This window comes from Acartia tonsa, chromosome 7 (assembly GCF_053477335.1).
Source record: "Acartia tonsa isolate MP-2025a chromosome 7, ASM5347733v1, whole genome shotgun sequence".
Lineage (NCBI taxonomy): Eukaryota > Metazoa > Arthropoda > Copepoda > Calanoida > Acartiidae > Acartia > Acartia tonsa.
The window spans coordinates 12,919,312-12,934,933 of record NC_137266.1 but is presented as its reverse complement, the minus strand read 5'-3'; the positions used below and the strand labels follow the sequence as shown (position 1 = coordinate 12,934,933).

Below are 15,622 nucleotides of genomic sequence, written 5' to 3'. Positions count from 1 at the left end.
TAACATAATGTAGTAATGTTTTTTTCTAAAGCTTAAGATCTCAGACATGGCTGTTCTGATTAGGTAGTAGTTTTCTGGGAATCTTGTCTTAGGGAGGTTTTTCTGACATTTTTCAGCTAGTCGAAAAGTTTTGTGCTGTATTTTTTAATAATACTTCTTTTTGCTGAAATATTTCGTGCAAGAATTTGTCAATTAAGAGTAATGCAGACAAACATCATATTACTTACCTATACTTGAATGAACATAATCTACAGGAGTTAGTTGGATGTGACAAATGTTGGTATGTTTGTAAGACACAAGATCAGCTAGACGTTCATGTCAAGAAACATAAAAAGTAATTGTTTTCACTTTTATAATGTAGCCAAGCTTTCATAAAGTTTTGTTTGGAGGTCAAAATATTTATTTATGCATTAACTAACTATTTAACAGTCTTTTACATAAAAGATAATATTAGGTTTTTAATTTTATAAATCTACTTATGTAACTATTGTTATAAAATCAAAATTACTTTTTAATGATTGAAATTTTTAGTTATTTCTGTGATGCTTGCGGTAAGAAGTGTACCTCAACCAGTAATCTTTATGTAAGTACCTTTTTAAAATTTAAAATTTTAAATATTTTTTCGCGCCTTTTTTTAAATTCATCCCTAATTTTCTAGTTTCACAAGAAGTTTGAGCATGACATGCTGTTAAAAAATTGTCCATACTGTCCAAAGAAGCTGAATGAGCTACGCCTGCACAAGCATATTAAGCGGTGTCATGACAGTGCGGGCACCTGTGATATCTGTGGGTTAAAGGTAAAAGACATAGACAGCTTGATGGATATAAACTTATACAAGAGTTAGAGGATAGATAGTTAGATATTAAGAGATATAAGTTTTCCGGAATTTTAATGTAGGGAGTAGATTTGAAATCTGCATCAAATTTTAAGGATTTTTTATAAAATTCGTTTTTTGTAAAATTCTTTATCTAAAAGCGGAAATACATTTTAAGTTAATTAATTTTGACCAATAGGATAGGTGGATTTCAAACTACCTGCGCTCTAATTGGTTGAATGATGTACGACATCCAATCAGAGCGCAGATTTTTTAAATCCACCAATCACGGATGCCAAAATTAATTAACTTAATTTGTATTTCCGCTTTTAGATAAAGAATTATACAAAAAACGATTTTTATAAAAAATCCTTAAAATTTGTTGCAGATTTCAAATCTACTCCCTACATTACAATTCTGGAAAACTTATATCTCTTATTAGATATGGAGAATGATAGACGCAAAAACATCTCATGAGGTGTAGACCGTGCTGCAAATCAGGGAGCTAGGGAGGGGACATTGGGCTGTTTATTACACAAGTCCCCAAAGTTTTATAATAATGTTTTCTATTTCCTTGAATGTATAACTTTTTATTTTGGTTCATTCAGTTGAGTGTTTAAAACGTTTCTACCACTGATTGTACTCTAGAGAAGGGGTAATTTTGTGTAACATCATTGGGGATGTACATCAATTTATCGGCCCTTTAGATCCTTCGCTGCAAATGTTAATGTTAATTGTTGCTTTAAAGATGGATTAATAGTTTTGTAACCATGTTGTCTTTTTGTTGGCGTAAAAACTTTAGGTACTTACATTGAGTTTTTAATTTAGGGTTGGGCCGGATAGTTTTTTGGCCGGATACCGGATATCCGGCTGATTTCAAATGCCGGATATCCGTTATCCGACCGGATATCCGGCCAACGCCGGATATCCGGCAAATTACCGGATATCCGGCCAAATTGCCGGATATCCGGCCGGATAACCCGCCAAATTACTGGCGTCTTATTATATAAAACTGGCGGCTACGCCCTTAGAGGCCTCTAGGGGCACTTGAGGGGGGGGGGTGAATTTGATAACCATTTTTTGGTATTTCAGATTTAAGAAAGAAAGAAAAAATTGGGGGGGTTTAATTTTTTAGGGTGGGGGCTGACGCCCCCTTATTTTTATATTTAGTTGAAAAATTAAATAGAAATATTTTTTGGAGGTTTTTTTTCTAGGGGCGATTTCTCTTGGGAGAGTGGTGCTACCTTTCCCAAAATAGTTTTAAACCTTCCCAGGGCCTTGAGAAGCTACCCTGTAAAGGAGAACCCGATCGGTTCAGCGGTTAGCGAGATCCTTCAGTACAGACAAACAGATAGACATCCTGTTACTTTATTATAAGGATTCAGGTTAAAACATAAAAATTATGTAACTATTAAATGATCTTTCTTCTAAGCAATTAATCTAATAAACTATTTCTACCCTCAATCTGTAATATTAACCCCTGTTGGAGGATGGGCGTGGAGGTGGCATTTTATGCATGCCCCCCCCCCCCCTGTGCATTTTCTGTGTATAAAAGGTCGAGGGCTATAACTAAGTGACTTTCAAAATATGGGTATGACTCATAACTGAGAGTTTTGAATACCTCCTTCCTGGCGGGCACAGGATGCCAGCAAACCTGGCAAGGTAATTCAGGTAAAAAGTAAAAACATTTTTTTACTTAAACAAAGCATTTCATGTTATCAAATACTTAAATATTCTATAGTCGTACATCCTCATAAGAAATATAGGTGTTCAAGTCAATTTCAGGTTCCAGGTATAGTCCTACAAGTCCTGAACCTCCAGGTCTCCAGAAATCTTTAAACGGTTCCTGTGACAGCAGTTTTTGACTTGGAGACTTCAAATTTTAAACTTAGGCTTTTTATATGTCTTCATGACATATTACAATTTCATAAAATCCGTTTCTGTTTACCTGCAGACCACCAGTTTTCGGCTGGCAGCTGCCAAGTACTGCTGCCCCCGCCAAAATTTATGTTTTGAGATTTCTAATATAAAATTTACATAAAGATAAACAAATTCAGAAAAAATTGTTCTTCTAGCTTCAATAATAAGAAAATTACAGCCATTTATAATTAAAAAAGCAGAAATTTTTGTTGTAAAATATAAAATATTATATGGCCGGATATCCGGCCGGATAGTTTTAATATCCGGTATCCGGCCGGATATTGAAAATGGCCGGATATCCGGCCCAACCCTAGTTTTTATATGTGATTCCAAGCTAAAAGTGTCAAAAGTTTTAAATCAACAATTATGGTTTATTATACTTCAGAATTTACATCAATTTATCGACCATTGTCTCATCCACTAAGATTCCTTAATTAATGTAGCACCGTGTTCTAGAAAAGCCAAAAAATGACAAAAAATCACAGAGAGTGTATATTTTAAAATTTTGATGAAATTTTATTTAAATAGCAATAATCATCCATATATCTTTCAATATAATAGCGAAATTTTAAATATCTCCATCCTGGCTGGCACAGGATGCCAGCAAACCTGGAAAGATCATACAGGTAAAGAGCAAAAATATTTTGTTTGCCTTAAACTAAGCATTTTAAGTTACCAAATACTAAAATATCCTATACTAGTACATACCTATATGAATTTTAAGTGTTCAAGTCAATTTCAGGGTCCAGGTATGATCCTGCAGGTCCTGATCCCCAGAAATCTTTAAATAGCTCTTCAAACCGCAATTTTTGACCTATAGACTTCAAATTTTAAACATAAGCTTTTCTAACAAGTATATATGACCTACTAAAATTATAAGAAAATCTGCCGCCATTTTCCCGCCGCCGCCAAAATTTATATTTTGAGATTTATCATCTAAAGTTTACATACAGATAAGCCTATTTCTTATTTATTTTCTGTGTGTTTATGTAGGGAGGGAGGGGACAATGGGCTGTTTATTATAATAGTCCCCAAATTCACCAAATAGCGTTTTCTTATTTGTAGGCATAAAAACTTGTGGGCCTTTTTTGAATTTTGATTGGTTGGTTTATTAGTTGAGTGTCCAAACGTTTCAATTACTAATTGTAATTTATAGAAGGGGCAATTTTGTGTATTAGCATTGGGAATGTACATTAATTTCTCGGCCATTGTCTAATCCCTATAAATCTCTGATATGTAAGACTTACATTTTATTTTCAATTTACTTGAAAGGAGGCATTTTCTATCTTAAACAATACAAATTCTACTTGTCTTATTTTAATAAGTATGAAAGCTCCTTTGGCAAAAGGTTTCTTAATAAAAGGGTGAAGGGAGTAAATAATGCTACGAATTAAATAAGAATATATATTTGAACTAGAAAACCACATACAATTTTTTAGACTTCTAGCTTTAATGTGTTCAGATGTGGATATAAGTGGGGCATTTCCCCCCCCCCCCTCCCCAAATAAAAAGGTAAAATTGTTCAGATAAGAGCCTAGACATTTAGGGACAATCTTTATTTAAAACTTTTCTTCACTTTTAGTTAAAATAAATATGTATTTAAAATAAGTAGAAAATAAATTACTTTTATATCTTTAAAAATTGTTATTTTTTAGTAGACCCTAGTATCTAAAAGGCTTGAAAAAACAAACTTCGCATACATTCGCATACACAGGGTAAAGTTCTCTGATATTATACATACATCTAATATCACCATGTAAGAGGATTTGCTTGCGCTCTTTTGCGCTTAAGAGATCTTGAACCAAACGTAAAATTTTCATTAGAAGAAAATTGTCTATTTTACAGAAATTGAGAATGCTAAGAAAACCATCTACAATTACAACAAAAAATGGAGATTTGACTTCTTTTAAATGCTAAACGTATAAATTATTACATACTGATTCCAAAAATATATAATACTTAAAAATAGCTTTAGAAATAAAGGGTCAACACTGTTTTGAAATGTAGTTTAGTTGACCTTAAAAATAGTTGTTTACAATGATGCAAAGGAACTTAATTCCATACCTCTGGTATAATTACACATAAATTTCTTATTTTTCATAGTAAAGACCTAATTCTTTCGGCTTCATTTCCAAAAACTTGTGTATATTACTAAACAATTGTTTAAAAGTGTATTTTCCAAAATGTAAAAAACGATTTTTTGTCACTCGCTGGAACATAGTGATGTAGGAATTAATTGATGATAGATTATACATTTGTGTTAGTTTGACTTTTTCATGGCCTTTAATAGACAGTTGAAGTTTTTTCGTGTTAGTTATTAGATATTAGGTTTAACATACACATTAGAAATGAAAATTAGGAAATAGATAGATACGCAGATAAACAGATTAAGAGTAAAGTTATAAAGATAGTCATAAATGAGAGACAAATTTGCTATAACCTAGATTCTTTAAAAATCGCATGTAAATTTTGTTAAGGTTAATAATCTGCAAAGACATACGAACAATATTCATACTGAAGACCTCAGATTTAAATGTGAGCAGTGTGGTAAAGGTAAGTTGTTGAAAAGATTCTCATTATTTATTGATTAGGTATAATTCTAGTAAATCTTTTTATTTTTGTCCCTTTAATTATCTATCTATTATTATTCTGTACATCACAGGGAGGAAGGGGACATATAGTTTTTTATTACACTAGTCCCCAAAGTTTTATAATAACGTTTTCTTATTCTGAAGGTTATCAACTTTTGGGACTTATATTGGATTTTGATTGGTTGGTTCATTAAGTTGACTGCCCAATCGTTTCAACCGCTAGTTGTAATGTACAGAATTTGGGTACTTTGAATGATGTGTAATTATTGATGATGTACATTAATTTATTGGCCATTGTCTTATCATTTTAAATCCCTAAATATGAGGATATGTTTAACCTATCTTTTGATAATTTAGGTTTTGCAGAAAGAGGTAGAATGAACCAACATATGATGAACGTCCATCTTAAGTTGAGGCCTTACAAATGTAGATATGGCTGTGAATTAGGTAATTAATTTGTTATTTATATTATGTATGTATCCATCTATCATAAGATGAATGTTTGTTTATCTTCAACTGTAACCTTATAAATGTGAATTATGTAAGGCATTTATCAATTCATACACCTCACAGGACATTTATGGGTGCTTTTTCACAAAGTGACTTTCGATCACAGAAATCCCTTCCCCCTTATTTAAGAAAAAATATGATTTAGAAAGGTAGTTTTTTTCTTAGGCCTAACCACAGCCGTGGGGGCGAAACCCTGCGGGAGCTTTTATCTCTGGTGTCCTAACCTAACAGGGAAACCCAGTACCCAATATTACCACACTTATTTTCAATTTTTTTCAAAATAATTTTGGCTGGGGGCTTATATCTACACAAAAGCAAACAAAGACCAAACCAACTAATATATGAGATTTGTAGCCTGTCTAGTAAGTTTTTAGATGTATATTGCACACATGCCCGAATTAGCAAAGACCCTTTTGCTAGCAGACGAAAATGATTTCATTAAACTTTTTTAAAATTCATCTAACAATTGCTTTAGACAAAACATAAAGAAAATATTTTATCAGTTGATTTTCAAATACCTAATACAAAATTGTGACAGTGCAGGGTCTTAACCCTATAGTGAGAGTTACATATAGCTCATGCCCCCCTCTATTCTTTTACTTTTATGATTCAGTTTATTTTATTGCTTTTATTCAGCCTATAATGACAGTAGCAACCGAAGTGCTCATGAGAGAAAGAAACATGGAAAACTGTTTACTGCGGTTGCTAAAGAGGATGACAATGATCTACACAAAATGGTGGATTCTTCTTGCATGTAAAATTAGTCATATTTTCATTTCACATAATATGCTCATTATTCATAGCTATTTCTCCTTTTCAATGCAACAAAACATACTATTATTATCAGGAAGAAAGGGGACATTGGGCAGTTTATTACACTAGACCCCAAAGTTTTATAATAACGTTTTTTTTTCGTTGGTTTAACATCTTTAAGGACTTTTATTTTATTTTGATTATTTGGTTCATTAAGTTAAGTGTCCTAACGTTTTAACCAGTAATTGTAATCTTCAGAAGGGGTAACTTTATGTATCATCATTTGGGATGTACATCAATTTATCGGCCATTGTCTTATCCCTAGTATAGATCCATGTACCATTAAAGTATTAATTTATGTAACCTTGTATAAATAGTCTCATTTATGCCCAAAAAATTTTGTACAAATTAATATTTAATATTATTAATTCATTTCAGATATAATTTACAAAATGTACAGATAAATAAATTTGATTATGTTGATATAAAATATGAAGCTATGATTGGTGAAAATAGGAATGTTTATATCATACAGAATAAGAATATTTTGTGAGAAAAGAAAAATTAACTAAAATTAAGAAGATTTTTAATAGTTATTTATCGCATCGTATTATAGACAGCTTTCGCGGACATAAAATGAAAAAAAGTTACAATCCAGTTTTGTTGGCCCCGAATCCAGTGCATATCAATCGATTTTGAAGCCATACTGAAAAAAAATATAAGAGCTACTACTTAGATTTAGGACAAAAGAATAATTCTAATGCGTTCTGTAAATAGTAGGTGTAAAATAGGAAATAACCTTATCTTTTTGAATGGCAGAAAAGTTGCCAGCAAATACTGAATAATACCTATATTATTGGCTGTACTTTATAAACATTACAACTGAAGGGAAAGTAGTGGAAACTATTACAATATGGAGGTTGATAATGATCTAGCCGACTCTGATAATTTAGCAGCCAGTGAAAATTTACCCGCTAAAATGGAACAGTCCAAAATTCTTCCATCAGGTACAAATATTTTAGTAGCATGGCTACTGTTCAACTAGGGGTTGTTTTAGGGCCGCCCTTCCGATTTTCCATTCGTCGCAGTTTTTACTCTTTACAAAACCTTTAGTATCTAAACAGTTTGTTCTTATTAAAACACTAGAAAAACGCTATTACTCTTACAATCAAAATATTATTACTTGAATGTTGACAATACTTTATATAGTGATGCTCGCAGCTTGCTAAAATAACGATACTCCAACCCCTTTACAACATCCCCTCCCCTCCTACTGGATGAACGAACTGATATAAATTAAGACAAAATTTATAAATTAACGACAAATTTTCCCCTGTCAATATATCCAATTAATTATTATACTTACCTATTTAAATGTTTATTGAATATGGAAGTTTTTCTACTTTAAGACTTTTTTTATCCAACATTAATAATCTTAGCTTCAATTGTTTTTCTACTATCTTATATCTACCTATCTAGAAGATGTGTTACTGACAGCTGAGAACATAAAACAGCAGCCAACCGACCCATCATCAACGCGGCTAAAAATGATGCCGCGAACAGCCGTGTCACGGATGAACTGTATCCTACAGGAAATCAACGAGAAACAGGATGATTTTCTCACCATTATTTGCAAGGTAACCGCCATGTTGATTTTCTCGCCATTTTGCACTAATTTCCCGCCTTTTTTGCTTCACCCCATTTTCAAAAGTTTTTCAAGTTTGGCTTCGAAACCAAATAATATCAGTTGGATTAGAACTGGTTTTCAGCGATATTAAAAAAACATGTATAGTAACTATAGACAATTTTCCACGAATATTGAAATAAATGTAAGATTAATATCAGTTTTTTTTAGCCCCGTGGGGCTTAACCTTTTTCATTTTAATATCCGCGGGAAATCTATCTATAATTCGATGCGATAAATAATTAGGTACTTTTCTGTATTTTTTATTTCATCAAAGAGTAGGCAAGTATAAGTTTTATTTAATGTACATTGTACATAGGAATCATTAAAGTGTATTTAAATATTTTTTTTAGGATGGAGTGAAATTTCGAGCCTCTGGGTTGCTGCTAGTAGCTGTGTCCCCGTCTATGGCTCATATGCTCAGTAATGTTGATCTGGAGGTAAGAATAAATGTAGAAGTATAGATGTATAACAGTATATCTTATACCTCATATAACTGCCTGGCCCAAGAGGAGGGGACCTTTTTTGTCTGCTAGCAAATTGCTTTCTGCTCTTTTGTAGCGACTTGGCAGTGTTTATTTCCGACTCATTTCAAAGACTCAATACAAAATCGACAAATGGTCCCCGCCCCTTAAGTTATATATAGCTTGTGTCCCCCCTATTCATTTACTTTAATGAGGTAACATTTATCAACTTTTAATCTACTGAAATAGTAAATGGAGAATTTATTATTTATCTTCAAAGAAATTACCTAGGTACTTATCATGTTTTGAGTTATCCATTTTTCAGTCATTTAATCACAGACGGACCGACCGACTCACAAACATTCAGTTACTTTAGTTAACAAAAGCCAAAGTCTTAACAAAACTTTATTATATATAGTTTTTAATTTTGTCGCTAGGTGTCTCAAATATTAATTTGTAATCTAAATTTATCCTACTTACAGATTAATACCTACTACATTCACATCATAATTTTAATAAAATTCAACAATATTGTCATAGAGAAAATAATAAAAGAGAGGAATCGAAGTATTTGAAGGACTAAAATAGGCAGTGGGCCTAGAGGCCTATATTGAGCAATTGCCGCGCTGAATTTTTAAAGTTATTCCACCACTTTTCAAAATGGGAATATCTTAAAATTAAATGTAATTTCAAGACAATTATAGTTGCTGTTTGAAGCATACATCTGATTTTTATAGGATGATATAGAAATATTTTGAATTATCATCCATTCTGATGAAACCTAATGAAAGAATATAAAATTATCATTATTAATTTTTTATGACTTTGCTACTGACTTTAATCATAACACTCATTATTAGCTTATAAGATTATATTGCAGTCTATCTAACTTTTATTTCTTAATAAATAAACGTTTTTACAAATTCAATATGAACATTTGATTGTAAATTATAATAATCAGTTTTTCAGTGCCATCTAGCTTTGGATATAGAACTAGAATATCAAAGCGTTCATCAATTTTTATTTTGCCTGTATTTTTCTTGTTTTGGATTTTTGTCACTAAAAGGCCAAACCCTGAGGGGTAAATAACATCACTTGAAAATGTTAGAAATATTGTAAAAACGAGTATTGTCTTAGAAAGAACATAGATAGCATTACAGATTATTCACTTATTTAGATTATTCAGTTATGAAATTTTTTATTTAATATTTAGCCTTAGTTTTAATGTATGTCTTTGAAGTAGACAACTAGCGAACCTGGTGGCTGAGAGCTATACTATTAATTTTTTATTAGTAAACATTTTAAAGTTTTATTGTGTTAATTAGATTTAAATATTACATTTAGGCTAATTTGAAAAAAAATAAATTTTTGATCATAAAAGGTGAACCCTCCTATTTCTAAACTAGGTGAAACATACTTTTCTGCTGCACTAATACCGCCCACGGCTGTTTGTTTTTTAAGATTCTAAATCAAATTGTATTTTAAATATTTTCTTTAATTTTTTTTAAAACATAATAAATTACAGAAAAAAAATAATAATTAATAAGATAAATTTTTTAAAATTTTTTTATATATATAGAATAGGTTATGATAAAGATGCAAAAAGCCGCGGACGGTTTAGATAAATAGCAGACAAATTATTTTACTAGGGGGGAAGTAATATTTTACAATGAAATTGGGGTGAGTATTCATCCTCTTATTCTTTTTCCTTATGAATATTGTTAACATTTTATATGATTTTTTAGATCATAATTTGTAAACATTTTTTAAAACTTTATTGAATCGTAAACTAATTCTTTTAATTAAATATAATTTATTTTTAATGTACAATAACACTAATCTAATTATACTCTTATCCAATTTTGTGTACGAGGGGAATCGACACCCTACTATCATTAGAAGTGTCTGTGTATTCCCCCCCCCCCCTTTTTCCCCTGACATATAAAATAATACCCCTATTGTACTACACCCTCATAAATCCCATACCCCCTATAATTTTGTTTAGGTTGGGGTGTCAAAAATCCATGTACTATCCAAGGCAAACGCTGTGCACGTTACTGATAAGAATATATTTTCAGGATTGTGCCATCTCTCTGCCCGACGTAGAAATAGACAGTATCAAGGAGGTCTTTGATAGAATTTATTCTTCTATGGAACCTAAAGGTAACCGCTATATTCCTAGTTATATAATAAAAACTTCTTGATAAAAATAACTACCTACTTTATATATACGAAGATTTGTTATTTTACAGGGAATGATTTATTGTTTAACTTTTGGTAGTTAGTTTAGGTTGGGTTATATTGGGTAATACCCTATTTTAATTTAGTTCTAAATAAGGGTTGGCAGTTTCATTGCTCGATAGGCACTTTAAGGAATATCGCCATGTCATTTGTATGAACCTAATATGAAATTTTAGGCAAAATTGAAATTGATGAGAACCGTAGTATGAGTAAAAGAAAGTATGAAGAGGAGTTGAACGGCGGAGATGATCCTAGTCTTAATAACCATAACGACAGGTACATTTGTAGCGAAGCTACGCTGTAGCTGAGCTATGTCCATATATAGATTATCCGTTTTGTCAACAGTTAACCTTATAGTGAGAAATTGACCTAAACTAATCAAATTATCATATGAACTTAATTTTTGAATTGTTGATTCCTATTTCAATTCGGCATATTATTAAAAGTAACAGGATGTTTGTCTGTGTGTGTATCTCACTAACTAATGAACTAACATGGCATTCCTTTACAGTGAAACATCTTATAGGCCCAAGGAAGGATTTAGTGAGGATACCAACAACAAAACTAAAAGAGGACTATCAACGAACAAGAGCAAAAGATTCTAAGCATCTTCCAGCATTGACCCATAGTATTTTTTAGTAAATATGCTAGGTTTATGTTTAATATTTGCTTTATCGACTAAAAAGTTAGGTTTCACCATGGTTTTATATGAAAAAAACTTTGAAATGTTAACCATTGTTTGGTGCAATATCATCGAATGTTTTGATGAGTTCAAACTGTTGTGAAATGAAATGAAATGAAATGAAATATTTATTTTATGACACATAGTTAAATAGGCATACATATATACATGACATAAATAATCACAAACAAGCAGTAAAATTGATCATGATTAATTAATTACAGTATAATAACAAGGTTAATAATATCCACATAAGACAAAAAAGTTAATATACGTGTCAAAGGACTAAATAATCTCTCTCGAGGTGATATTAGATAGCCTTTGCAAATATCATAGAAAAATAAACCAAAAGGTAGTGTGAATCTTTTTATTAAAACGAGAAAGTAAACATTTTATAAGGGTATATTACAGGGATATGAATAGGGAAAGGATTTGCAGACGGAAATGGTAGGATGATTGAGTGAGTGTGTGTGAGTTCATATTAATGATTAAAATACTTATAATTAAGTAAAGAATGGAGAATTGATTAATCTAAGGCTTGTAAAACAGACAACATAGAGGTTTTACATTCTTAGGTGGCAAGAACGACAAAGTAGTCTATTACATGTTATATCTATTCTTGAGAGAATACATTTTTTAAGCTGCTTCTTAAATTGATTTAGGTTTAAGGCATTTTTTATATTGTCACGGTCATTAAAACTATTCCATGTATTAGGTAGAGAACAAAGAGGAAGCCTCTCTACTAAGTTGATTCTGGAAAAAGGAACAGTGAGATTATTATTGTTCCTCAAATTATAGTTACCATTTAATTCCCCCCTTCTTGGCCACATGTTATTAAAAGACCTGGGCAACAAGTTATTTATGTACTCATAAATAAATTTTAATTTAAAATAAAGTGATAAAGACTCAAAGGGTAAAATATTGAGATCTTTAAATAAAGGTCGAGAATGACTATAATAAGTTGCTAGCTTAATACATCTTACAGCCATTTTTTGTTTTGTTATGATACCAGTAAGATTTGAATGTGATGCACACGAATAAATAAGGATTCCATAAACCAAATGACAATGAAAAATAGAGAAATACAGAGCCTTGAGGGCTTTTTCAGTAAGTAGACTTTGGCATTTTCGTAGACAAAATAATGATTTAGAGAGTTTTTTGTTCAACTCATTTATATGAACTTTGAAATTCAAGGCTGGGTCCAGAAAAATACCTAAAAATTTTATAGCTGGAATATCACTTTCATGGTCAATTCTATGTCTAAGTAAAGGGTTAGGGTAAAGGGTATTTGGTTCATTATCATCAAAATAGAGATTGATTTCATTCCAAGGAATAAGAGAGGGGGTAGGATAAAATATAGTGAATTTTGTTTTGTTGGGATGTAATGACATTTGATTAGCCCTAAACCACTGGGAAATATTTTTGAGTTCTGCATTAACAAATTCAACAAGCTCATTCAGGTTTTTACCAGATGCTAATATAGTGGTGTCATCACAGAAGAGAAGGACTTTTAAAAGTGTTGTTTTAGGCAAGTCATTAAAAAATATAAGAAACAAAATAGGGCCTAATATGCTACCTTGGGGCACTCCACTATCTATCTCTAATGGATCAGAATCAAAAAGGCCAAATTTAACAAATTGATTTCTACCTGTTAAATATGATTCAAACCAGTTAAGCATATTGCCATGGATGCCAAATTTACGTAACTTCATCAGAAGAGTATTTTTGGGAACACAGTCAAAGGCTTTACGAATGTCACAAAAAATTCCAATTGTATACTCCTTGTTATTCATAGCTTTACTAACGTGATTAAGTAGGTGAATCATGGGATGAAATGTTGAGTTATTTGGCTGGAATCCAAATTGTAGTTCATCAATAAGATTATTTTCAGAAAGATATGCTTGCAAGTTAATAGCAATAAACTTTTCTAGAATTTTTGAAAATATAAGAAGTAGAGAAATTGGCCTGTAATCATTAAGATTAAAAGGGTCTCCGCCCTTTTTGAAGACAGCAGTTACTTTTGCAATTTTAAATTGGTCAGGTACCGAACCAAGTTCAATTGATTTATTGAAAATATGGCATAAAGGATCCAAAATATAATGGACAACTTTTTTTAATAAGAATGATGAGATTCCAAGGTTGTCACAAGATTTTTTTATCTCAAAGTTATTAACAATTTCGGTTATATTTGCAGGTGTGATTGGGGAAATATTAAAAAGATTGCCAGATTCTTCAAGATAAGAATCAGGTGGTCTGTCAGTAGGTGGTATAGTCTGTCTAATATTAAGAGCAATACTAGAGAAATGCCTATTAAATGCCTGTCCTATGTTCTTTTCACCAAGAATGTCATTAATGTTAATAAGAATGTCATTACCTTCAACAATAATTTTATCAGTTGTAAATTTTCTTTTTGAGTTCAAACCAGCTGCATCTTTAATAATTTGCCAACTCTTTTTAAGATCGTTTTGGTTGGAGACAAGAAGATTACTGTAATATAACTTTTTTGCAGTTTTTAGAACTTTGTTGTAAATATTTTTATATTTAGTATACAATTCCTTATTCTCAGTTGTTGGAACTTTTGCTAATCTAGATTGTAACTCAAATTTCTTATTCCTAGACCTTAATATACCTTTGGTCATCCATTTTTGAATGAAGTGGTAATTTTTATTAAATCTGATTTCTTTAACAGGAAAGTTTTTCTCAAAAGAAGATTGAAATAAGTTTTGGAAAATAGCATAGCTTTCTGTAGGGTTATTTTTTTCAAAGACTTCATTAAAAGACAAATTACTTAAGTCATCTTTAAAGCTTTCAATATTATTGTCAGAAAAGACTCTGGTGGAAATTACTTTTGGGCTTGGCTTGTGTTTATTAGTGCTAATAAAATGAAAAGTTGAAAAGTGATCACTCAAATAAGTGGTTATTATTCCAGCAACCATTTGATCCTTAATATCATTTGTCCATATGTGGTCAATAAGTGTAGCTGTATTATTATGGGCTGACACTCTAGTAGGATTAGAGATCAGCTGCAGGAAGCCAGCGCTGAAGAGCATGCTGACGAAATCAGCTGTATAGTTATGTACATTGTAAGATAATAAATCTAGATTAAAATCTCCACAGAGAATAGCTTTACATTTTCTTTCATTAATTGAATCTAAAATACCTTGAAAATGATCCAAAAAAAGCTCAATTTGCATATTAGGTGTGAGATTGTTTACACCAGTGCTAGGAGATCTGTAAAAATTACCAATAACAAGTTTTTTCTTGTTGTTAAATTCCAATTCAATAAATAAGCTTTCAATAATTTTTTCATGAAAAATGGAGTACTCATTTAGAACAGAGAAATTCAAAGATTTGTTAATATAATATGCTACCCCTCCACCAACGAAAGTTGATCTTGTTTTAAATACAATCGGATGATACAAAGATATTTCAAAAATGGATGGAATGACAATGGAGTAACATTCTTGTATACAAATGATGTCAAAAATAACCCCTTTTTCTTTCCAAAAATAAATTAAAGCTTTGACACAAAAGTATATTATTGTGATTAAAATTGCATATTTAGAAAAAGGGTTGGTAACTTGTAAACAGTTTAATTAATGTACTTTTGCAATTTACAACATTTGATGCTTTTCTGCAGTGTTATTTTATTTTGTCCTTTGAACTCAACAAAGCATTTGATGATATTGCTTTAAAAATTGCTTTACATTTCAAAGTTTTTTTTCATTTAAAACCATGGTGAAACCTAACTTTTTAGTCGATAAAGCAAATATTTAACATAAACCTAGTATATTCACTAAAAAAAATACTATGGGTCAATGCTGGAAGATGCTTAGAATCACTTGCTCTGGTTCGTGGATAGTCCTCTTTTAAGTGGATGATCAAAAACCCCTTTCTTCCCCCCCCCCCCTTCCCTCAAGGGGAGTAACTGCTAGTGTTGATAACCTTACTACTACTTCCACT

The 15,622-nt window shown here is 31.3% G+C and overlaps 2 protein-coding genes across 4 annotated transcripts in view; both read left to right on the top strand.

The window, feature by feature from the left end:
• The first annotated feature begins 197 nt into the window (after positions 1-197).
• On the top strand, positions 198-7,027 carry LOC145324874 (uncharacterized). The gene is made up of 6 exons (XM_080167568.1): positions 198-334; positions 532-583; positions 659-796; positions 5,212-5,287; positions 5,683-5,772; positions 6,472-7,027. The coding sequence occupies exons 3-6, from the start codon at positions 683-685 to the stop codon at positions 6,591-6,593; spliced, it is 402 nt and encodes a 133-aa protein (XP_080023694.1). The 5' UTR covers positions 198-334; positions 532-583; positions 659-682; the 3' UTR covers positions 6,594-7,027.
• A 3-nt stretch (positions 7,028-7,030) lies between these two features.
• LOC145324865 (uncharacterized) overlaps positions 7,031-15,622 on the top strand; it is a 35,981-nt gene continuing 27,389 nt past the window's right edge. For 2 of the 3 annotated variants that reach the window (XM_080167558.1, XM_080167556.1), the window contains exons 1-6: positions 7,031-7,105; positions 7,478-7,595; positions 8,068-8,225; positions 8,626-8,712; positions 10,815-10,899; positions 11,154-11,253. In XM_080167558.1, coding sequence (XP_080023684.1) covers positions 7,088-7,105; positions 7,478-7,595; positions 8,068-8,225; positions 8,626-8,712; positions 10,815-10,899; positions 11,154-11,253 — 566 coding nt within the window. In that variant the 5' untranslated portion in view covers positions 7,031-7,087. The remainder of the gene's footprint in view (positions 7,106-7,477; positions 7,596-8,067; positions 8,226-8,625; positions 8,713-10,814; positions 10,900-11,153; positions 11,254-15,622) is intronic. The other variant, XM_080167559.1, reaches the window with a different exon arrangement.